This window comes from Schistocerca serialis, chromosome 1, assembly GCF_023864345.2.
Source record: "Schistocerca serialis cubense isolate TAMUIC-IGC-003099 chromosome 1, iqSchSeri2.2, whole genome shotgun sequence".
Taxonomy (NCBI): domain Eukaryota; kingdom Metazoa; phylum Arthropoda; class Insecta; order Orthoptera; family Acrididae; genus Schistocerca; species Schistocerca serialis.
This window is the reverse complement of record NC_064638.1, coordinates 252,204,043-252,230,045: the sequence shown is the minus strand read 5'-3', so window position 1 is coordinate 252,230,045 and position 26,003 is coordinate 252,204,043. Positions and strand designations below refer to the sequence as shown.

The 26,003-nt window shown below is 42.4% G+C and overlaps 1 protein-coding gene across 2 annotated transcripts in view; it reads left to right on the top strand.

Moving 5' to 3' along the window:
• LOC126467166 (zinc finger protein 236-like) overlaps positions 1–26,003 on the top strand; it is a 234,085-nt gene that overhangs the window by 88,447 nt on the left and 119,635 nt on the right. For both annotated transcript variants that reach the window (XM_050096441.1, XM_050096442.1), the window contains exons 15-16: positions 4,507–4,703; positions 21,552–21,720. In XM_050096441.1, the coding sequence (XP_049952398.1) occupies positions 4,507–4,703; positions 21,552–21,720 (366 nt within the window). The remainder of the gene's footprint in view (positions 1–4,506; positions 4,704–21,551; positions 21,721–26,003) is intronic.

Here is a 26,003-nt window from a genome sequence, read left to right as displayed (position 1 = left end):
TAGTGGACCCCGTCGCAATTTCTAACTCATTGGGTCAACACTTTGCTGGGATTTCGAGCTCTTCAAATTACCCGCCAGCGTTTCTCCCGAAGAAACGTGCAGCGGAAGTGCAACCTCTTGCTTTCTTCTCTCAAAATCGCGAAAGGTATAATACTGTTTTCTCCATGCGGGAACTCCAACATGCACTCTCTTCTTCTCGCTCCTCCGCCCCAGGGCCGGATGGTATCTACATCCAAATGTTGCTGCATTTATCAACCCATAGTCTGCGTTACCTCCTTCGCCTTTCTAATCGAATTTGGACCGATAGTACTTTTCCCAGACGATGGCGGGAAGCTATCGTCGTTCCTTTTCCAAAACCTGGAAAGGACAAACATCTCCCCTCTAGCTATCGCCCCATTTCTCTCACGAGTAGTGTATGTAAGGTTTTGGAGCGTTTGGTGAATTGCCGTTTAGTTTGGTGGCTGGAGTCCCGCAGTCTTTTAACACCTGCCCAATGCGGTTTCCGAAAGCATCGTTCTGGAGTTGACCATCTTGTTGCTCTCTCCACTTATATCATGAACAATTTTCTCCGGAAACACCAAACAGTAGCAATATTTTTTGATCTGGAGAGAGCATACAATACCTGTTGGAGGACAGGCATCCTCCACACACTGTTCTCTTGGGGCTTTTGAGGTCGGCTGCCCCTTTTTCTTCGTGAATTTATGGTAGAGTGCACATTTAGAGTGCGGGTGAACACTACTCTCTCCCGTACTTTCTCCCAAGAAAACGGGGTACCCCAGGGCTCCGTGCTAAGTGTTGTACTGTTTGCCATTGCCATAAATCCAATTATGGATTGTCTCCTTCCTGATGTCTCAGGCTCCCTCTTTGTGGACGATTTTGCGATCTACTGCAGCTCTCAACGGACCAGCCTTCTTGAACGACGTCTTGAAGGATGTCTCGATCGCCGCCACTCTTGGAGCTTCGAAACCGGCTTCCGTTTTTCTCCCAGTAAGACCGTTTGTGTTAATTTTTGGCGAAGTAAGGAGTTTCTTCCTCCCTCCTTACATCTAGGACCTGTCAACCTTCCGTTTTCGGACGTCGCTAAATTCTTGGGTCTTATGTTTGACAGAAAACTGTGCTGGTCCTCCCATGTTTCCTATCTTTCGGCTCGCTGTCTGCGATCCCTCAACACCCTCAGTGTCCTGAATGGTACCTCCTGGGGAGCGGACAGAGTGGTCCTTCTCCGCCTCTATCGCGCCTTAGTGCGCTCGAAATTGGACTATGGAAGCATAGTCTACTCCTCTGCTCGGCCATCTATTCTTCGGTGTCTCGACTCTATCCACCACCGTGTATTACGTTTAGTGTCTGGAGCTTTTTACACCAGCGCTGTGGAAAGCCTTTTTGCTGAGACTGCTGAACCTCCGCTGTCCAGTCGGCGAGCAGTCCTTCTGAGTCATTATGCTAGCCATCTGTCTTCCATGCCTGCTAATCCAGCCCATGACATTTTTTTCGACGCCTCCTTGGATGTAGGGTACGCAGGCCGCCCTTCCTCCCTACTACCACCAGGAGACCGCTTCTGTCAACTGCTCCATTCTCTTTCCTTCCGCTTTCCTAAAACCTTCTTGACAACTTGGGGTACAGCACCGCCTTGGCTCCGTCCCCTGATCTGTCTGCTTCGTGACCTTTGTCAGTTTCCCAAGGATGGTACCCCTTCACTTGTTTACTGTCGGGCATTTGCTGCTCTATGTGCACAAATGAAGGAAGCCACATTTATTTACACTGATGGCTCGAAAACATTGTTAGGTGTAGGGAGTGCCTATATTGTTGGCGACACCCCAAATCGATTTCGGCTTCCCGACCAGTGTTCGGCTTATACTGTAGAGCTTTACGCTGTTCTCCAGGCTGTCCAATACATCCGCCGGCATCAGCGGATACAGTATGTTATCTGTTCAGATTCTCTCAGCTCTCTCCTCAGTCTCCAAGCTCTCTACCCTTTCCACTCTCTGGTCTACTGGATTCAGGACTGTCTGCGCTTGCTCCACCTGGGGGGCATCTTGGTGGCGTTCCTCTGGCTCCCAGGACACGTTGGTATCTGTGGAAATTAGGCGGCCGATATAGCGGCCAAGGCTGCAGTCTCTCTTCTTCGGCCAGCTATTCGATCGATTCCCTTCGCCAATCTACGGAGCGTTTTATGTCGTCGTGTTGTTCTTTTATGGCACGCACATTGGTCGACACTTCCCCATAATAAATTGCGGGACGTGAAAGCTCTTCCCTGTGCTTGGACCTCTTCCTCCCGAACGCGTCGTCGGGAGGAGGTAATTTTAACTAGACTCCGGATAGGGCACTGTCTTTTTAGCCACCGACATCTTTTAAGCGGCGATCCTCCCCCACTCTGTCCCCACTGCTCTCAGCTACTCCTGATGATACCCTTCTCTCTGATGAGAAATTGCTGTCGAAGATATTGTACTGGATTCTACTACTTAAGAAGTCTTTGGGCCACTCACTCAGCTCAGAACCTGTCCTGTATGCTCGCGTTTCTGTGTACAGTGGGGCACTGTGTCAGAATGCTTTTTTTGAAATCTGCCTGTTCCCCTTCACCCATGGTTAATATAATATTGTGTGAGAAAAAGGCAAGCAGAATTTCACCGAGTAATGCTTTGTAAAAGTGTGCCGATTTGTGGACAGAAGCTTTCCATCCAGGGAAATTTATTATATTCAAACTGAGAACATGCTCAAGAATTCTGCAGCAAACCAATATTAAGGATGTTGGTTCGTAACTTTGCAGGTCCGGTCTTTTACCCTTCTTATATACAGGACTCACCTGTGATTTTTTTTCTTGTCACTTGGAGCTTTGCGCTGGGGGAGAGATTTGCAATAAATGAAAATTGTCTAAGGGACCAATGCCGTAGGGTATTCTTTGTAAAATCAAATTGGGATTCCATCCAGACTAGGCAATTTATTTGTTTTCAGCACATGCAGTTGCTTCTCTATGCCAGGGATGCCTGTTACTACATCCTCTGCAAGGGAGTTTGTGCGGTGGCAAAATGATTACATGTTTGTCTGATGCACGAATGATTTCTTAAAAGTGATATTTAGAACTTCAGCTTTTTTTTTATTATTTTCTAGTGCCCCACCAGACCGGCCAACAAGTGGCTGAATAGAAGCCTTTGACGCGCTTAACGATTTCACATAGGACCAGAATTTAGTCTGATACCCGGCAAGATCTTTTGCTAAAGTATGACGGTGGTAGCTGTATACTTTACACATTGAAATTTTTACAGACGTGCAAATTTGTACTAACTTTTGCCTGTTGTTATTTGTGCTTTCTCTTTTGAACTGAGAGGGCAAAAGTTTCTACTTCCTTAGCATTTTCTGAATTTTGTTATTAAACCACAGTGTATCTTTTCCATCCTTATTCCATTTAACTTGGCACGTACTTCTCCAGAGCACAAATTGCAATCCATTTAAACTTCGCCCATAATTCTATTACATCCATTGTACTGAAACTAAACAGTGTCCATTGATTGTCTAAGTGGGATCTAACAACTGCCTATTTGCTCATCGATAAGATCAGGCCTGTTTATAGCTACAAGGTGTAAAATATTTCAAGTGAGTTTGGGCTTTCAAATTAGCTGCTCAGGACAGTTTTTGGAAAACTTTTTCAGTAGTACTCCACAACACTCCTGTCTGTACCCCTGCAAATGAATCCATAGATTTCCCAGTCTGTGTTCAAAGAATGGAAACTCCAGTTTGGAATATCAACAACATTGAAAAAGGATAGATTGCTACTCACCATAAAGGTTATACATGGAGATGCAGACAGCCACAATGAAAAGATAGTTTCACATTTAGCTTTCAGCCAAAGCCTTCTTCAGAAAAGAAAATATAATACACATTCCACACCAGCAAGTCCACCTCATGCACACATGACCACCATGTCCAGCACCTTGAACCAGATTCAAGTTGAACAGAATTTGTTCCACTTCATTGTTGGATGATGGAAACGTGATTCATGTTAACATAAGTTTTTGAAGACCACAAGAATCTCACATGTGAAACTCACCACCAGTTATTAGTCCACGACGTCCATAAAGCAGTAAAGATAATGATGCCCAGGTTGATGCCATGTTATTTAACTTTTGGAAGTCATACCATATTGTTCTACATTGGATATGAGCTTATGAGATACTGGCACATGATTTGATTCAAGATTACCTTGCAAAATAGGCTACAAAACTTTGTCCTCAATAGGAAGAAATCATAAGATGTGAAAGTAGTTTGGGAAATTTGTTAAAGTTTATGTAAAATAAATTAAATTGGTTTAAAATCAATCAGTAATTGTTTCATTGCCAGTTCAAGGATTTATATGTGCCTGTAATAATCTAACATAAACTTTACAGTTGACAGTTGAGTGATTATGCAAAGATACTGACTTTGTTTTACTGAATTGTTTATGCTGGTTTGAATTTTGTGTCTTTTGTATCTTAATGTTTTAAAAAATATTTAATGTCTTTTTTCCTCGTACAGGATGCACACAGGTAAAAAACCATTTTCATGTCATATCTGTAATAAATCATTCCGGACGTCAGGTAGTCGTAAGGCGCATATATTATCACATGAAAAAGAAGATGCAGCTAAACAGAAAAATGGTGACAACTCTAAAACTGGTTCAAATAATATGCCAGAGGTAAAATTACAGGACCCAATCATAATCACAACAACAGGTAAACACCTATATTAGTGAGACTTAAGTGTCATGACTTCATTAATATATGTATATATTTTTGTAGCTATTCGTAGACTAAGAATATCTGTGGGAGTGAGCACAGCTTACTTCTAATGTGAGTTGCATCAAATGGAAATAGTCATGTGACACAGGGTTTTTTTTTATTTTTTTCGTTTTTACAATTTCAAAATTGCCCAAGGAAGCACATCAGAATGTCACTGCAACATAATTTATTAGAACAGAGATACAGCAGTACAATAAAGTTTATTACAAAGACTAAAATGCAGTGATGGCTATCCCTTCTTTTCCTACATAAAAAAGCAAAAAAAGCATTGAAATAGGAACTGTGACACAAATGCCCTTGTGTGTGTCTCTTCAAACGTTTAAGCCATCTTCATTCCAGATATTGATTGCAAATTGTTAAGATGCCTATGAGATACAGGTACAGAATCCACGGTACTCCTGAACAGAGCCTGTCTGGACTAGGGATGAAAGTCATTGAAAATATACTGGGCACTTACAGGCAAACCTTTAACTGCACCATAGATGCGTAACTGTTGGAGTCAATGTATGTCAGCAAGATAATTCCATTCTAGGCATCTGAAAGCCTCACTCCCCAAGGGGCTCATGGTTCTTTCATGAGTTCCTGCATGGCACTAACGGGGCGCCGAGGTATTGCAGCCCATTCTTCATTCCCTGTGTCCCTTCCTACCTGTCCTTGCTCCTACCCCGCTGCCCTCTCTTTCCACTCTCGTATTGTTGTTACTTATGTCAACCAATTTCATTTCATCTGGTTTCCTTTATTCCTTGCAGTTTTGTTCCCTATTTCCCTTTTTTTTTTTTTTTCCCCCCGCCTTTGGGGATTGACCTCCGCTTCTAAATTTTCTCTCCGTAGTGTGAGCCATTTGGGGAAGAACTCCATCCCTAGCATCTGCGGTGCTTATTGTCCCCCTCCCTTCATCCCCTTTTCATTCCCCACTGTAGCCCCCCCCCCCCCCCCCCAATCCACCCCAATAGGTCACCATCACATACGGCCAGTTTGTGAGGTAGTGAGGCTCATACATATCCATCTGGCAGCCACCTGGCAACACAGGGATCACACTTCTGATACCTGAGCTGTTGCCTGCCCATGTATGCTTAGGAGTGGTTGCTTGTCATTCTGGAGATTTCGGAACTCCTGATAATGGCCACCATGCCAGATGGTCCTCACTGTGGCTGGGCAGGTCAAGGCACATGCTTTGTGTATGTCTGTCTCTCTGGTTTGTAATGGATCATTGAATGCTGTTTTTTTTATGGCACTGTGGCCTTCCTTGCCTTGGCTGTACTCTGGGAGGAGGGCCAGGCTCGCCAGCTTGGGTTGAAACATTTACTCCACTACCTGGTCTGCACTAGGACTGATGGGGACACATTCACCACCACAAAGCTGTTATTTTTTGTAGAAAATATCAAAGAAAAGTTTGATGAAGTGGAGTCTCTCAGTAAGAAGCAGCCAGGTTTCCTGTTGATCAAAAATACTTCCAGTCTGCAGCCCATCATGCTTGTGCTCATCTTGGTGATGTCCTGGTGTCCACTACACCTCACCAGTCCTTGAGTATGGTTCAGCAAGACATTTTTCTTAGGGACCTCATCCTCCGAACTGATGCAGATTTCCGGGACAGTCTGGAATGACAGGCATTCATTTTGTTTGGCTTGTGCAGAGAGGTCGTAAGGACAACTGCTTCAGTACCAGCACTTTTATGTGGCTTTTGAGGGAGATACCCTCCAGGAGAAGGTCTAGGTTGTGTGTTATCCGTGTGCCGTGTGATGTGAAGCCATGTGGCCCGCCACCCAGAAGGTGCTTTGGTGCTTTCAGGGACATGTCTTCCCAGTGCACGGTGGACCCTCTATGTGGCGAATGTGGACACCCGCTCAATGAAGGGAACCCCTGTGTTCCACCACCTGTGTGTGTTATTTGTCAACACCATCACTCTCCATGCTCACCGGATTGCCCAGCTTATAAGATAGAAAAGAAGATCCAGAAATATAACTCCCTTGATTGTTTATCTTAGATTGAGGCTCATCAAAAATAAAACAGTCTTCATCCTGTGTCCATGACTTCTATATTTGCCTCTGTTATGTCCTTTCCCCTCCTCCCTCACCCTTACTCTGTTCCCATCCCCCTATCCTGTTCCCCTCCCCTGTAGTTCCCATGCCCTTCCCTCCAGGTGTCCCTTCTGGGACCCCTCATCGCAGTGTGTCTCAGTCAGGAGAGCTGCTACCACAACTTGGCCACAGGACGTGGTCATCCACTCTCTTTTGGTTCTGGATTATACAGAAGCCTGCTTTCCCTCCATGCTTTACGCTCCTTGACCTATGGATGAGAAGAAGAAGAAGAAGAAGAAGAAACATAGGTCCCATGATAAGGCCCCCTGGTGCCCCCGAAGGTGCCATCTCCCCCCTTGCAGCCTGAGTCTGATCTCTTATTATGGATGTCACCCTGTCCTAGTTGGTGATGGGTAGTGATCCAATGGCATGTTGGCTCCAGCCCGTTCGCCTTCCATTTGGATACCCACTCTGTGCTTACTCAGTGGAATTGTAATGGATGCTACTGTTACCACCTGGAGTTGCAAGCCCTTATTGCCTTTCATTCAGCAGCTTGTGTTGTTCTCCAGGAACCTCATTTTACTGATGATGCTCACTTACTGACCCTGTGTGGGTTCTGTGCTTTCTGCCAGAACTGGGTTGGCCCTTTGAGGGCTTCCAGTAGTGTTCGCACCTTGATCAGTACAGATATTGTTAGTACATGGACCCCTCTTCATACCAGATTGGAAGCAGTTGCCATCAGGATCCACTTGGACTCTGCAGTCATGGTTTGCAATCTGTATCACCCTCTTGAGAGGCCTGGGGGTCCTCATTGACCAGTTTCTTGCGAACCAAAACCTGTACCTTCTTAGTGATGTTCCCCTACTCATTTCAGTACTGACAAGCCACTTTCTGTGACATTTCACTCTAATCTCCTCCACTTCTTCCTTGCTTCCCTCCTCCTTTCTATCCATCCTTGCTTGCACTGGACAGTACATGAAGACATCCGTGATAGTGACCACTCCTTGTTGATTCCCTCATTCCGTTCCCACCTCCTGATGACGGGGTTTCCCGGCTGTGCTTTTCCATCTAGCTGATTGGCCTCTGTACACCTGTCAGGTCGAGTTCACACCTTCTTTGTCAGGTTGTAGTGATGAAGTCGTCTGTGATCTGTTTGAGAAAATATTCTGCACTGCCAGCATTGCCTTTTCCCACTTGACATGCCCTGTTCGCTGTCAGCCAGTTTTGTGGTGGATCATGGCCATTGCCACTGCTATCGGTCTTAATTGTTGTGCTTTGCAACGTATTATGTGCCACCCTTCCTCTGCTGGTCTTAAACATCTTCACGGCAAAGCCCATTACTTAATCATACAGAACAAGCAAGTGTGTTGGGAATGCTATGTCTCATATAGGCTCTTCTGTCCCTTCGTCATGAGTGTGGACTACACTCTGCACCCTCCAAGATTGTCAGTGGAAGCCTTCCATGTAGCCTTTGTACAGATCTGTCAGTTCTGCTGGAACATCTCATGGCCCATTTTGCGATGACATCTGTGTCAGCTTCCTATCCAGCCACCCTTCTCCCTCCAGAAACAGCAGGCTGAAGCTTCCCACTTACATTTTATCCCTTGTCAGGCAGAATCCTACAATGAACCTTTTACTGAATGGGAGCTGCTTCTGGCCCTCACCTCTTCCCACAATTCAGTTCTTGGCCCTGATTCCAGCCATATCCAATTGCTTCAACAACTCAGTGCTCTACAATCACAATATCTCCTCCGAGTGATTAACTGTATTTATCTCCAAGGCATTTTCCCCTCTCAATGGAGGGAGAGGGTTGTGGTTCCTGCCCGTAAGCCTGTCAAGGATCCATCATCCTTTGATAGTTAGTGGCATTTGATAGTTACTGGCCTGGCCAATGCCCCCTGCAAGTTATTAAAATGGCTCAGTTGGGTCCTTGAATCGTGGGCCTTTTATCTCCTTACCAGTGCAGCTTTTGGGAGGGACAGTCTCCTGTCAATCATCTGCTTCAGTTGGAAACCACAGTTCGGCAGGGCTTCTCTCAGCACTGTCATCGTGTCACAGATTTCTTCAAAGGTGACTTTAATTTACCCTCAGTATGTTGGTAAAGTGTAAATCAGGAACTACGAATAAAACATCATCCAAAATTGTCCTAAATGCATTCTCTGAAAATTATTTCAAGCAGTTAGTTCATGAACCTAAGTGAATAGTAAACGGTTGTGAAAAAACATTGACCTGCTACCAACAATAATCCTGAGCTAATAACTAGCATCAAAACGGATCCAGGGATTAGTGAACACAGGGTTGTTGTAGTGAAATTGATTATTGTAGCCCACACTCCAAAGATAAACAAAAAATATACCTATTCGAAAAACCATATAAACTTGATGTCTTCCTGAGAAACAATCTCTACTCCTTCCAAATTAACAATGTAGGTGTAGACTAGATGCGGCTTGAATTCAGAGAAATATTTTTGACAGCAATTGAGAGATTTATACCAAATAAATTAACAAACGGTGGAGCTGTTCCCCCTTAGTACACAAAACTGGTCAGAACACTATTGCAGAAACAAATAACAAAAGAATGCCAAATTTAAATGAACACACAATCTCCAAGATTAGTGATCTTTTACAGAAGCTCGAAATTTAGCACAGACTTCAATGCATGATGCTGATGATAATTTCCACAATGAAACTTCGTTTCGAAACCTGGCATAAAATCTAAAGAGTTTCTGGTTACATGTAAATTGTGCTAGCAGCCAGATACAATCAGTGCATTCTCTGCACGATAGCAATGGAAATACTATTGAAGACAGTGCTGCCAAAGCAGAGTTATGAAAACATCCCCCAGGCTGCGGCTAAGCCGTGTCTCCGCAATATCCTTTCTTTCGGGAGTGCTAGTTCTGCAAGGTTCGCCGGAGAGCTTCTGTAAGGTTTGGAAGGTAGGGGACGTGGTACTGGCAGAAGTAAAGCTGTGGGGATGGGGTGTGAGTCGTGCTTGGGTAGCTCAGTTGGTAGAGCACTTGCCCGCGAAAGGCATAGGTCCCGAGTTTGAGTCTCGGTCCGGCACACTGTTTTAATCTGCCAGGAAGTTTCAGAGTTACTAAACACTGCCTTCTGAAATTTGTTCATGAAAGAAGAAGAAGTAAGTATCCCAGAAATCAAATCAAGAACAGCTGCCAACATAAGTAATACAGAAGTAGAAGAGTGAAGCAAATTAAATCATTTAATAGAAGCAAGCCTACCAGTCCAGACACTATAAGAATTAGGTTCCTCTCAGAATATGCTGATGCTATAGCTCATATACAGTCACTCACTCAATGAAAGATCCGTACCCAAAGACTAGGAAGTTGCTCAGGTCACACCAATATTCAAGAAAGGTAGCAGGAGTAATCCACTAAATTATAGTTCCATATCATTAACATCGATGTGCAGCAGGATTCTGGAACATGTATAGTGTTCGAACATTATGAATTACATCGAAGAAAGCGGTCTGTTACACACAGTCAACATGGGTTTAGAAAACATCTTTCTTGTGAAACACAACTAACTCTTTACTCACACATTTATTGAGAGCTATTGACAAGGGATGTCAAATTGATTCTGTATTTTAAGATTTCCAGAAGGCTTTTGATACTGTACTACACAAGTGGCTTGTAGTGAAATTGTGTGTTTATGGAATATTGTCTCAGTTATGTGACTGGATTCATCATTTCCTGTCAGGAAGGTTCACAGTAATTGATGGAAAGTCATAGAGTAAAACAAAAGTGATTTCTGGCTTTCCCCAAGGTATTTTTATAGATCCTCTGCTGTTCCTTATCTGTATAAATCTTTTAGAAGACGATCTGAACATCCATATCTCAGGTTGTATGCAGATGATGCTGTTGTTTATTGTCTATGAAAATAATCAGAATATCAAAACAAATTCCAAAACAATATAGAAAATGTATATCTTTGGTGAGAAAATTGGCAGTTGACTCTAAATAATGAAAAGTGTGAAGTCGTCCATATGAGTGTTAAACGAGATCCATTAAACTTCAGTTTACATGATAAATCAATCAAATCTGAAGGCCGTAAATTCAATTAAATACGTAGGAATTACAATCATGATCAACTTAAATTTGGAAGAACACACAAAACATGTTGTGGGGAAGGTAAACCAGAGACTTTGTTTTATAATCTGAACACTTAGAAAATGTAACAGACCTACTAAAGAGACTGCCTGGATTATGCTTGTCTGTCCTGTTTTTGGAGTACTGCTGTATGATCTGGGATCTTTTCCAGATAGAACTAACAGAAAATGTTGAGAAATTTCAAAGAAGAGCAGCACATTTTGTATTATCAGGAAATAGGTAGAGTGTGTCATGGACATGATACAGGAGTTGGGGCGGACATAATTAAAACAAAGTAGTTTTTCGTTGTGGCAGGATGTTCTCACGAAATTTGGCACCAGCTTTCTCCTCCGAAAATGAAAATATTTTGTTGGCGCTAACCTACACATGGAGAAAAGATCATCATAATAAAATAAGGGAAATCAGAGCTCGCATGGGAAGATATAGGGGTTCATTTTTTTTCGAGCAATGTTAGAGATTGGAATAATAGATAATTATTGTGAAGGTGGTTCGATAACCCTATGCTAGGCACTTAAGTGTGATTTGCAGAGTATCAATGTAGATGTAGATCTTCATAAGGCCTGTGACGCGGCTTGGCACCATCATATCCTCCTTACACTCCATGAGTGGGATCTTCGTGCCCCCTCCCAGTTTTTATTTGCCAGTTCTTTTTTTTTTTTTTTTTCAAAATTTTAAAACATAAAATACATAACTAGAATACAATATTTTCAAAAGGTGGGCATAAAGTACATCCCTCCCCATTGGTATTGCGAGGGTTAATTTAAAAATGTGTCTGATATTGTTAGGAATTACACCTACATCAGTAACAGACATAAAATTGTGTAACATCATTCTGATAAAACAACATACAGGCAGGATAGTAAACATAATAGTTGCTTACAAACACTAAGTTGACACTGTTAACTGACACATAGATAGTAAGTAAAAGTAAAACACACACAGGTTTATCATAAAAATTCATAGTAAATGCCTTGGATGAAGCTGCTGTCACAGTGCCTTCTTGTTTAAAATGCACGTCACTGAGACATTGGCCCAGTGGTTGAGTAAGTCTAGTTAAATGAGAATTTGAATTGGAGTAAGACTTTTTTTAGTAAAAACGTATCATTTGGTTGGAATGGGAAGGGGGGAGGGGGGGGGTGGGACTACACATTGCAGATGTGTGTTATCTATGAGGTGCCAGCACATTCTCAGCTTATAAAATGGCATCATTGCACTGTTTTAAAGCCCTGGAACTCTTCAGCTTTGGTTTCCTTGCTGCAGGCATACCAGTGGCGGTGTTAAAGGACCCCACCAGGTTACCAAACCATCCAGCGACTGTATGTACAAGTAAAAGATATGTTGTCAGAGTAAATACAGAACACTCAACAACAGTGTGCCTTAAACAAAACACAGAAAAAACTCCTTTTCAGATGGGCCTATAGCGTCCATTAGATCAGTGAATGACTTACTATTTCCTGCCGCATAAAACAGGAAAATATTTAATATGTCATTCACAATGAAGAAAATTTCTGTATAGAAACAGGAGGTTACTGTCTCCAGGCACTTGGGCCTGATTGCATCTGATGTTGACGTGAGCAGTAATTAGCTCAGGAGGTGGTGGTGGCGGTGGTGGTGGTGGTAAGAAGAAGGTATGGGGTAGGGTGGTGAGGGATGGGTGTGGGGTAAGGTGCTTGTCCTGCCTATGGGAGTGTGCAGAAATGGGGTACACAGGAGAGGACTGCTAGGTGAAGCATTGGGAGGCTGTACCATCTGGGAAGGAAGGAAGGAAGGAGGGAGGGGAGGGGAGGGGAGGGGAGGGGAGTGGTGGGGGAAAGAGTTTGACACTATAATAACAAAAATAATAAATAAGATCACTACTTGTTTCCCTAGCAATAATTTAAGGGGTGTTCTTACGTTCCTATGTAGCCACACCCTTGTAAATCACAACATATTTGGAGTAAACAGCATACTTTACACCAGCTACTGAGACAATGGTAAACATTTAATAACAGGCTGTTGACATCCTTCAATCATAAACTCACGATATCAGACAGTACATCACTGGTCAGAACCAAGGAGCTGTATTGGACCATGCGCTTCACCTAAATTTTGTCATCTTTTGTTAAGAGTGCCCCATCACATTTGCAACACTGTGACCGTGCTGTGCCCTTGAGTGATTTATGTAGTGTCTATCTACGTATTTGAAAAGAACAGTAAACTTCTACTTTGAGAACACTTTAGATTTAAACAGAAGTCTCTCACAAACTTAAACCACATGTAAATATGTTAGAATTATCTCTTAACTATTGTACCTTTTCCATGGCATTTAGTGAAAAACTAGGGTATTGTTTTATGAAGGAACAAAGTTTAACACTTCATGTTCTATCATTACCTTTAAATTTCTGTCTGATATCCAATGTTTGACACTAAAGCACCGTGCTGAGTCAGGAACTAAGACCAATTCACCTTGAGAAATTTTCTTTTGAAAATGAGTAGTTTTCTTACTACTTCCGATCACTAGTCCTGAATAGACAGAATATTGAAAATAATTCTGTTCATTTCACTTGAAAGAATCAGTTAGTTTCGATAAAGTGTGTCATTTCACAAGAACTCCAGTAAATCAGTTTTCTCAGTAAACACGTTACATAGCTTTTCAAATGAAAATGAAGGTATTCATTCTTCCCTGTCTATTTAAGTCTTGGTAAACTAAACAAATGAATGTAATAATGTACTGCAGCAGTGCGACCCATCAAAGTTGTGTGTGTCCACATTCTTGCATAAATATACAACACTAAACATTATATTCAATGCAGTTACTTCTATGCTTAATAATCATTGTTTTTAAGATAGGATTTAAGCAAAGTAAATGAAAGGTACTTAAAATAAAAACTTTACACTTTAAAATTAAACTGTTACTGTATTAACTCAAAAAACACTTTCACCACAGTTATTTTCAACACTAGTTTGGTTTTCCTTTGAAAACTTAATCACAAAATACAACTTTGGTAGCTTTGCTTGCCTGAAGCAGTGCAGTTAAGAATTTGGTGCACAATTGTTTATGTTTTATTCATATCTCTCAATAATTCGATAGACCAAATGTGCCATTATGTCTGCATTTTGGAAACCATTCTTGATGTGCTATGATGTAATTCTTGCACCATCTTATTTTTGTCTGGAAATATCTTTCATCCACTACTACAATTTACCAAAGACAACTTATTACTATGAAATAACTATTAACCCCGCAACCCTAAATTGCACCAATGTTACCACAAAATATTCAACATTTAAACAAAATATTCAAAACTTGAAGAGTGCACCATTACGTGGCTACACGTAACCGCTGCTTGATGGTTACTTCTCATTTCAGTCTGTCTTCTGTTCTCCTTGTTCCAAGTAAATGTGTTCCAGCAATGAAACATGACAAGGCCACCTGTCGACCCCTATATTGACACTGTCATTTGTGTGTGGCTCTATGCACTTCTCGTGCATAAAAGGCATTTCCAGACATGGAAATATGCCAGGGAAAAACTCGCCAGCTTACTGGCCTAATGGCTTTCCTATTTCACTACTGAATACCACTCTTTCCAACACATTATTCCATCAGGAGGTCCTCAGACTTTACAGAAATGTTTCATTTAGTTATTTAATGAAGTGACAGGAAATAAATGTTTGATTGCTAATCACAACATATTTTTTACAACCTTTCTGCAACATCTTTATCCCCTTCTGCATATTCAAATAATCATTAATAAAATCACAAAGAAAATATTGACAGCACACTACATAAGTGTAACTGTAACATTGTTCCGTTACAAACAGTTATTCATTCAAGTTGAGGAAAATAATCCAACAAACAGTTAAAAAAAACAGCTTCATATGTAGATTGGTTTCAGAAAATTTGTACACTTTTGTATGATTCAACAATGTGACTCCACACCACACACAAGAGTGTCATTGTCATAAGCTCTCAGAACCTGCCTCATGTTGTGATTGGCACCCAACCAGGATGCGAAAGCCATGCAGTACATCGAAACTATATTTCGGTTTGTGATGTGTTGCATGGCATGTAGCAATGCTGCTTAGAGAAAAATATTTACGAGTAGTGTGCATTAAATCCATGATCTTAGAACTCAATTGTTTCATAATATCCATCAGTAAATTCAGTACTGAAATTATCAATATTTTTACCCGGTAGGTGATCTAAATGATTAATGGAAAATCTCATATAAAGATGTGAAACAAATACTAACAAAGAGATAGAGGGGCTGGCCAGTACTTACCTGAGCTCAGTACGGCTGATAGATACACATAAAACAGAACTGAAAATTTACGTTCCTAGCTTTCGGAACAAATGTTCCTTCATCGGGGAGGAGAGAGGGGAAAGAAAGGGAAGAAGGGAAAGGAGATTCAGTTACTCACAAACCAGGTTATGAAGCAACAGGGAAAGGAAAATAGGGAGGGTAGCAAGGATGGAGGCATGGTTGTCAGAGGGAAGCCAAAGATATTCTACTGTAAGTACTGTGCCAGCTTCAAACCAAAGAGGATGCATACAGAAGTAAAGAGGTATATAGTATAAGGATAAACACAACTATGTAGCATGAAAAGATGCATGAATGGCTAAGGAGGAAAGGGAAAGAGGAGAAGACTGAAGAGTGAATGGGAGTGAGGTTGTTTAACGTAGGTTCAGTCCAGGGGGATGGCAGGATGAAAGGATGTGTTGGAGTGCAAGTTCCCATCTCCGCAGTTCAGAGGGACTGGTGTTGGGTGGGAGAAGCCAAATGGCACATACGGTGTAGCAGGTTCCTAGGTCCCTAGAATTATGCTGGAGGGCATGCTCCGCTACTGGGTATTGGGCATCTCCTAGGCGGACAGTTCGTCTGTGTCCGTTCATGCGCTCAGCCAGTTTAGTTGTTGTCATGCCGATGTAAAAGGCTGTGCAGTGCAGGCATGTCAGTTGATAAATGACATGTGTAGTTTCACACGTAGCCCTGCCTTGAATTGTGTACGTTTTACCAGTAGCGGGGCTGGAGTAGGTGGTTGTGGGGGGATGCATGGGGCAGGTTTTGCAGCGGGGTCGGTTACAGGGGTAGGAACCGCTGGGTAGAGAAGGTAATCTGGGAATATTGTAGGGTTTAACAAGGATGTTACGGAGGTTAGGTGGGCGACGAAAGGCAACTCTGGGTGGTGTGGGGAGAATTTTGTCAAGGGATGATCTCATTTCAGGGGTTGACTTGAGAAAGTCATATCCCTGGCAGAGTAATTTGTTGATGTTTTCGAGGCCAGGATAATATTGGGTGACAAGGGGAATGCTTCTGTGTGGTCTGGGGGTAGGAACATTGTTGTTGGACGGGGAGGAATGTATTGCTCGGGAAATCTGTTTGTGGACAAGGTCTGCAGGATAGTTGCTGGAGAGGAAAGCACTGGTCAGGTTATTGGTGTAATTGTTGAGGGATTCGTCACTGGAGCAGATACGTTTGCCACGAATACCTAGGCTGTAGGGAAGGGAGCGTTTGATGTGGAAAGGATGGCAGCTATCAAAGTGAAGGTACTGTTGTTTGTTTGTGGGTTTGATATGGACAGAGGTGTGGATGTGGGTCAACAAGATGAAGGTCAACATCCAGGAAGGTGGCTTGGGTTTTGGAGAAGGACAAGGTGAAATTCAGATTCGAAAAGGAGTTGAGGTTATGGAGGAAATTAAGGAGTGTTTCTTCACCATGAGTCCGGACCACAAGGATGTCATCTACAAACCTATAGCAGGCCAGGGGAAGCAGCTGTTGGGTCTTCAGGAAAGCCTCCTCCATGCGGCCCATGAAGAGGTTGGCATAGGACGGAGCCATCCTGGTTCCCATGGCCGTTCCCCTGATTTGTTTGTAGGTCTGGCCTTCAAAATTGAAGTAATTATGGGTGAGGATGAAGTTGGTAAGTGTGATAAGGAACGAGGTTTTTGGAAGATCTTCGGGTGGGCGTTGGGAGAGGTAGTGCTCAAGGGCAGAGAGACCATGGGTATGTTGGGATGTTTGTGGAAAGGGATGTAGCATCTATGGTGACAAGAAAGGTTTCAGGTGGGAAAGGAGTGGGAATGGATTTGAGGCGTTCTAGGAAGTGGTTTGTGTCTTTGATGTAGGATGGGATTCTGCAGGTGATAGGTTGTAGGTGCTGGTCTACCAGAGCTGAGATACGTTTGGTTGGGGCTTTGAAGCCTGCTACAATGGGACAGCCAGGATGGTTCTCTTTGTGGATTTTGGGTAATAGATAGAAGGTAGGGGTACGTGGCTCAGGTGGAGTGAGTAAGTCTATGGAAGCCGTTGTGAGGCCTTGTGAGGGACCTTGGATTTTTAGGATTTTTTGCAGCTCAGTCTGGATGGAGGGAATGGGGTCCTGGGTAACAGCTTTGTAGGTTGAGGTGTCAGAGAGTTAACGCAGTCCTTCTGCCACATACTCCACACGGTCAAGTACGACAGTTGTGGAGCCTTTATCCGCCGGGAGGATGAGAATAGAGCAGTCTATTTTCAGCTCCTTAATGGCACGGTATTCAGGTGGGGTGATGTTGGGGGTTGTCTGGATGTTCTTCAAGAAGGACTGGGCGGCAACACTGGATGTGAGGAATTCCTGAAATGTCTGCAAGGGATGGTTTTGGGGGAGGAGAGGAGGATCCCTTTGAGAAGGCAGTAGGAACTGTTCTAGACAGGGTTCAACACTGGGTCTAGTATTTGGGGGCTGTGTTTGGGTAGTGAAGTGATATTTCCAGTTGAGGTTCCGGGTGAATGAGAGGAGATCTTTAACCAGGGCAGTGTGGTTGAATTTAGGTGTGGGGCTAATCGTTAAGCCTTTTGATAGAACAGATGTCTCTGGAGGAGAGAGGGATCTGGATGAGAGGTTTAGGACTGAATTGGGACTGGTGATATGTGGCATTTGACTGTGGTTATAGTTGAGATTTGGTGTGTGTGGGGTATGTGCTGGGATGGGGAGATTGAGTAGGGTGGCTAGGCTAGGTTTGTTGGCTATGAGGGGGGTTTGTTGAAGGTTCTGTTGTGGTTGGTGTTTGTGAGGGATAGGGAGAGGGACCCCACTTCTTAGGTGTTGCACTAGCATTGTGGATAGTTTTTTCAGGTGGTGTGTGGCATGGAACTCAAGTTTGCAGCTGGCTTCTAGGATGATGTTCCTGAGTGTGTTCTCCAAGCAAGGGTTTGAGAGGTGGATGACTTTGAAGAGAGATAGGAGCTGTTGGGAGTGGTGGTTACATGAAGTAGTGTAGAGATTCAGGACAAGTTGGGTAAGGGCTAAGGATTGAAGGTTCTGGAAGACCAGGAGAGACTGGTGGAAGGAGGAATTGCACCCGGAGAAGGGAATTTTTAAGGTAAGCCCTTTAGGGGTAATTCCAAAGGTTAAGCAGGACCGGAGGAAAAGTATGTGGGATTGCAGTTTGGCTACGGTGAATGCATGTTTCTGGAATGAATGTAAATAATGTGGTATAGGATTAGGGTACATAGTGGGTAACTGGTGGGTAGGGAAATTAAATAACTAAAGTTGAAATAGTAATCATAAGAAGGAAAAAACACGGAGGGAAGGACGAGAAGGCTACAAAGCTGTTACCCAGGACCCCATTCCCTCCCTCCAGACTGAGCTGCAAAAAATCCTAAAAATCCAAGGTCCCTCACAAGGCCTCACAACGGCTTTCATAGACTTACTCACTCCACCTGAGCCACGTACCCCTACCTTCTACCTATTACCCAAAATCCACAAAGAGAACCATCCTGGCTGTCCCATAGTAGCAGGCTTCAAAGCCCCAACCGAACGTATCTCAGCTCTGGTAGACCAGCACCTACAACCTATCACCCGCAGAATCCCATCCTACATCAAAGACACAAACCACTTCCTAGAACGCCTCAAATCCATTCCCACTCCTTTCCCACCTGAAACCTTTCTTGTCACCATAGATGCTACATCCCTTTACACAAACATCCCACATACCCATGGTCTCTCTGCCCTTGAGCACTACCTCTCCCAACGCCCACCCGAAGATCTTCCAAAAAACCTCGTTCCTTATCACACTTACCAACTTCATCCTCACCCATAATTACTTCACTTTTGAAGGCCAGACCTACAAACAAATCAGGGGAATGGCCATGGGAACCAGGATGGCTCCGTCCTATGCCAACCTCTTCATGGGCCGCATGGAGGAGGCTTTCCTGAAGACCCAACAGCTGCTTCCCCTGGCCTGCTATAGGTTTGTAGATGACATCCTTGTGGTCTGGACTCATGGTGAAGAAACACTCCTTAATTTCCTCCATAACCTCAACTCCTTTTCGAATCTGAATTTCACCTTGTCCTTCTCCAAAACCCAAGCCACCTTCCTGGATGTTGACCTTCATCTTGTTGACCCACATCCACACCTCTGTCCATATCAAACCCACAAACAAACAACAGTACCTTCACTTTGATAGCTGCCATCCTTTCCACATCAAACGCTCCCTTCCCTACAGCCTAGGTATTCGTGGCAAACGTATCTGCTCCAGTGACGAATCCCTCAACAATTACACCAATAACCTGACCAGTGCTTTCCTCTCCAGCAACTATCCTGCAGACCTTGTCCACAAACAGATTTCCCGAGCAATACATTCCTCCCCGTCCAACAACAATGTTCCTACCCCCAGACCACACAGAAGCATTCCCCTTGTCACCCAATATTATCCTGGCCTCGAAAACATCAACAAATTACTCTGCCAGGGATATGACTTTCTCAAGTCAACCCCTGAAATGAGATCATCCCTTGACAAAATTCTCCCCACACCACCCAGAGTTGCCTTTCGTCGCCCACCTAACCTCCGTAACATCCTTGTTAAACCCTACAATATTCCCAGATTACCTTCTCTACCCAGCGGTTCCTACCCCTGTAACCGACCCCGCTGCAAAACCTGCCCCATGCATCCCCCCACAACCACCTACTCCAGCCCCGCTACTGGTAAAACGTACACAATTCAAGGCAGGGCTACGTGTGAAACTACACATGTCATTTATCAACTGACATGCCTGCACTGCACAGCCTTTTACATCGGCATGACAACAACTAAACTGGCTGAGCGCATGAACGGACACAGACGAACTGTCCGCCTAGGAGATGCCCAATACCCAGTAGCGGAGCATGCCCTCCAGCATAATTCTAGGGACCTAGGAACCTGCTACACCGTATGTGCCATTTGGCTTCTCCCACCCAACACCAGTCCCTCTGAACTGCGGAGATGGGAACTTGCACTCCAACACATCCTTTCATCCTGCCATCCCCCTGGACTGAACCTACGTTAAACAACCTCACTCCCATTCACTCTTCAGTCTTCTCCTCTTTCCCTTTCCTCCTTAGCCATTCATGCATCTTTTCATGCTACATAGTTGTGTTTATCCTTATACTATATACCTCTTTACTTCTGTATGCATCCTCTTTGGTTTGAAGCTGGCACAGTACTTACAGTAGAATATCTTTGGCTTCCCTCTGACAACCATGCCTCCATCCTTGCTACCCTCCCTATTTTCCTTTCCCTGTTGCTTCATAACCTGGTTTGTGAGTAACTGAATCTCCTTTCCCTTCTTCCCTTTCTTTCCCCTCTCTCCTCCCCGATGAAGGAACATTTGTTCCGAAAGCTAGGAACGTAAATTTTCAGTTCTGTTTTATGTGTATCTATCGGCTGTACTGAGCTGAGGTAAGTACTGGCCAGCCCCTCTATCTCTTTGTTAGTATTTTTTACCCTGTAGGTAATTTGATTCCAATATAGGACAATAATATTGTAATTATTCTGTCCTGGATTTTCTGTTGTTTGATTCATATATATTTCAGTCATAATTAATATGTTTTTGTCTACCATTTATTAAATTATTACCAAATGTTGTCACAGTAACTTTCTTTTCCCCAAAAGTAAAAAGCACCAGAAGACAAGAAACATGTTAAATATGCTATATCGGCTGCTATACAAATATAATCAACATATCATTGCATTGCAGACATCAAAATGAAACATGGTGGGTGTTTTTAAAACATAGTTGCAGGTTAATGCTAAAAGGAGGTTAATTCAAAAAGTCTCAGATCATTTTGAACAGTCATCGAAAAGTAATGATTGACAGAAGCCTTATTGTAGAATAATCTTTGTTTATGTTCTTTATGTTTTAAGGACGTATGACATTGACAATGTCCACAAAACATTTAAATGAAATACATAGCTCTTACATATGTAAACGTTTATGGGAAAGAAAAACAAAAAAAGGAAACACAGTGAAATTTCCAACCATTTGAGGCAAAGTGTATGTAACATCTGTGACTATAAAAAAATATACAATTGATTCTTCAAAGAATATAAATACTTCTGAAAAATCCGTCTCGTGTGTTCTCTACTAATGATGCCTGGAATAATGCATCGAAAGCCAGTGTGCTAAAGATATAGCTATTACTGAATATACTTTTGAGTAATGCTACTAAAACTGAACATGTGTTGAACACTGCAATAGGTGCAAGTGTTTCTTCAGTTTTACTTACGGTCACTTAACACACACAGAATCAGGCAGACTGCTAATTTGAAATTTTTTGTAATTTGTTTTGGTTTCTTACATGTTTGGCTAATGATTTATCAACAGTACCAAGATTTACAACATACCTCTTACAATTTGCAGGTTTTGACCAGCAAACGCCTCGGAACAGTGAGTTGTTTCCAGTAGATAACCGTGAACGTCCATTCAAGTGTGACTACTGCAATGCCAGTTTTCGGAAATCAAATCAGTTGAAGAGGCATAATCATAAGCATACTGGCGAGAAGGCCTTCAAATGTGACATCTGTGATAAGTAAGCATGAGTTAATCAGCTTATACCACAATCACATTAGTTTTGTGTGTTATGTTTAGACTTTTACTATTTTTTGTGTAGTTTTGTCCTATAAAGCAGTTTCAACAGTAGTGGATATCTGTGGCACATCGATAAATCTGATTCATGGGGAGAAAAGTATTCCGACAATTCTGCTTCCAGTTAGGTTAGACAGGGAAGGTATATAACAGACACAGTTGTTACTTGCATTGGAGATAAAATGAACTGGACAGTGAACACTAAATATCACTCTTGATGAATGTTATCCACTTGCAGAGCAACATCTTACTGATAGACATCTATAAAACAATGCAAGTATTAGGTTCTACAGGAAGTGGGTGCTTTGCGTTGAACACACCTCGTGGTAAAAAGTACCAGATTTAATCAAATATCTGAATTGTTTTCTGGCAATAGATCCTAAATGCTGTTATTTTAGTATCAGTACCTCAAGATACTTCATGTGATACTACTCAGTGAACCAGAGACCCGTTGCTCCATCTGGCCACTATTTTTGTATGTCCCCATTGTGGTAAGGTGGCAATGGTCGAACTTATCAGTTCTTTTTCAGTACAACACTAGTGCATATCATTTTTAGTCTTTTGAAAGAACTATCATAGTAGATGTTACCCAAGGATGGTACCCCTACACTTGTTTACCGTCGGGCATTTGCTGCTCTATGTGCACAAATGACGGAAGCCACATTTATTTACACCGATGGCTCGAAAACATCGTTAGGTGTAGGGAGTGCCTATATTGTTGGCGACACCCCAAATCACTTTCGGCTTCCCGACCAGTGTTCGGTTTATACTGCGGAGCTTTACGCTGTTCTCCAGGCTGTCCACTACATCCGCCGCCATCAGCGGATACAGTACGTAATCTGCTCAGATTCTCTCAGCTCTCTCCTAAGTCTCCAAGCTCTTTACCCTGTGCACCCTCTGGTCCACCGGATTCAGGACTGTCTGCGCTTGCTCCACCTGGGGGGCGTCTCAGTGGCGTTCCTCTGGCTCCCGGGACACGCTGGTATCTGTGGAAATGAGGCGGCCGATATAGCGGCCAAGGCTGCAGTCTCTCTTCCTCGGCCAGCTATTCAGTCTCTTCCGTTTACCGATCTACGGAGCGGTTTATGTCGCCAAGCTGCTCATTTATGGCATGCGCATTGGTCAACACTTCCCCACAATAAATTGCGGGAAGTGAAAGCCCTTCCTTGCGCTTGGGCCTCTTCCTCCCGAACGCGTCGTCGGGAGGAGGTAATTTTAGCTCGACTCCGGATAGGGCACTGTCTTTTTAGTCATCGACATCTTTTAAGCGGTGATCCTCCGCCACTCTGTCCCCACTGCTCTCAGCTGTGGACGGTCAGACACCTTTTAATTGAATGCCCCTATTTTAATCCGTTACGCTCCAGTCTACAGCTATCGCCTGATCTATCGTCGATTTTAGCAGATGACACGCGCTCAGCTGACCGCGTTTTACAGTTTATTAGTGACAGTGAAATGACGTCAGTCATTTGAAGCTTTTTTTGGGGGACAACCAACCCCTTTCTATAGTGGATTTTTAAGCATTCCTTCTGCCTTTAGTTTCTCAAATTTTATGACTTTGTTCCCATTGCTGCTGATTTTAAATTTCGATTTTTTCCTGTTTTCTATGTCACGGGCTGGGCGCTAATGACCATAGAAGTTTTGCGCCCTAAAACCACAAAAAAAAAAAAAAAAAAAATAGTAGATGTTAAAAAAAAAGTTTCAAAAACTCCCAGATGTTTTATAAACTAATCAGAGTAATTTAAAAAGCATTTGTTTTAGAAAGAGTGAGAGAGTATTATGTTCAGATGGAAGTGATTTTAGATCAGGGTCCTAGCAAAATATTATCTTTTACGAAGCTCATATTTCAAACATAGTAGAGAATAACTAAACGAGTAGTTATTCAAATCTTTGCCACAAATGAAATGACATACTTGAATGATAGATTTTTTGTGAAATTACACACTCAAATGTGAGCACCAAGCTCAACAGCAATCTTTTTGTGCTTTCATTCGGGAACAATAAAATTCACTATCACTCTGTGTCAAAAACAATCAGGTCCAAATTAAGTTCCCATATAGAACGTTTTGTCTGTATGCCTAAAACTATTTACAGAAGAAGCAACTACAATCATTAAGATGAAACTGAGTAAGAGAGAAATTTTTAACAGTGAGCTCCTAAGATTTTGTCTTCAAGTGAATTTACAAATATGCTGGGAAAACTAAGTTATAATGGTTCTGAATAAAACATTTAAATTCTGCCACTCTATACATATTAAAATCCAGTTGGATGTGTATAATGAGCCAAAAGAGATTAGCAGCTATGAAACTGCACAACCTTCCAGTTGCCTGGACAAGTGTAGCATATGATTTTCCAATGTAAAGTGTGGTTCATTTCTCTGCAATTTGTAAGGAAAGGAGAACGCAGTGATGTTGGCGGTCTGTAGACGTGAAACTACAGATGACAGAATGTTCTAATCTTCACCTTAATGCAATGAGAATTTAATTTGAGAAAATTATTATTTAGTTATGATTTGAAATTGTTTCAGTTTACCAAAAAGATATTATCATTACTGAAAATGATATTGAATGTAAGGGAATGTGTCTACTACAGGAGAGTTTGCTAATGTAAGAGAGCTAGATCCTGAGTGAAGTAAGTGCAGAGCTTCGCTGGGAGGTATCAGAACTTAGCGCTCACAGTAACTGAGGGATAGAGCAGTGGCAAGAAGACCATTGTGGAGTTGGATGTTGTCAAGAATACATAATTTTAAAAATGTTGAATTTCAAATTTTTTTGAGTCTTTGTGTCTGTAGTGCTTTAATATCTGAAGTCGAGTAGCTTTTGCGACAATGTTCATTTGATTGTATTCCTCACAAAGTACTGTTTCATTCAGTACTGTTTCATTCACCATGATGAATTGTCCTTCAAACCAAACAGTGTAAGTATGAGGCTAGGTTTATAGCATAAGAGGACTTATTCCTAATATGCTAGACTATAGTTATCCCTATACACAACAGTATCCCGTATTAGAAGATGCTATCTCATATTAGGCATATTAGGGTGACTTCATCTTGCCACCATAGCAGCTGGGTTCAGACTCGGATTGTTACTAAGTGGTTTGGCAATTATGTATAGTTTTTTAATTCATCTGGTAATGATCCTGTTGTGCTAATACTTGATGGGCATCATATCACATGTGTGTGATAGACAAAGTAAGGAAAAAACCTTACCAGCATCATCTTTTTATCACCCCATTCCTCATATAAAATACAGCCTCTTGTGAGGATTTCATTATCCCCAAGGAATAAAAATAACCAAGGTCAAGTGGCAACCTCATTTTTGATTGAGGTTATTTGGAGTGGTCTGCTTCAGAGCAATAACAATGGAAAATCTTACAAAAGGCTTCTGAGGAACAGGATTGTTTCCATGTGACAGGCATACAAAAGGCTTCTGAGGAACAGGATTCTTTCCATGTGACAGGCATATACTAAGTCCCAATGACTTTGCAGTACACAAGGAGTTTGACATACAAGATGCAAATAACAGAATAAATGCAAGTCCCACATGTCATCCAGCTAGCTACCAAATCGGCATGCCACATCTGAATCTGTTTAGCTAACATTATTTTCGTACAGGGAATGTCTGAAACAATTCAGATAGATTAAAGCTGCAGCGGAATCAAAGCAGGCAGAAGAGAAAGTTTTGCTCTTGAAAAAGAGAAAAACACAGGATACATGAAGTTACTTCATTCACAGTCTGATACAAATGTAAACGAGGACCATGCTTCAGATGTGCGACATGAAGAAGATACTGAATGCATATTCTGCAGTGGTCGTTTCTCTGAAGACTTAACATGGACAAATAGACGCAGTGCATGGAGTGTTATCCTGAGACTTTTGAAGTATGTTAACTTGAAAAGGAGCTTCTGTATGCCCTGGCAGCACTTCCTTTGTGCAATAAACCCAAATAATGTTGGAGAGGCAGTAAGATAGAGAATGTTATTATTTTACGGGTTAGTTGTTCTAAAATTGATCAATATTAAGCGTTATCTTTGTCTCATATGAGGGCTGGAATTTAAATAGTGGCAACTATTTATTCACAACTGATACAAAAGAGTTACATGTTTGCACCTGTTACTGTCCTTCAAAGTAGTCGCTAGCATTGTGTAGAACCCATTGCCAGCGATGTGGAAGGCGTAGTATACCATTAGCAGAGCCTGTTCTGTTGATGGTGCGAATGGAGCGGTCTAAAG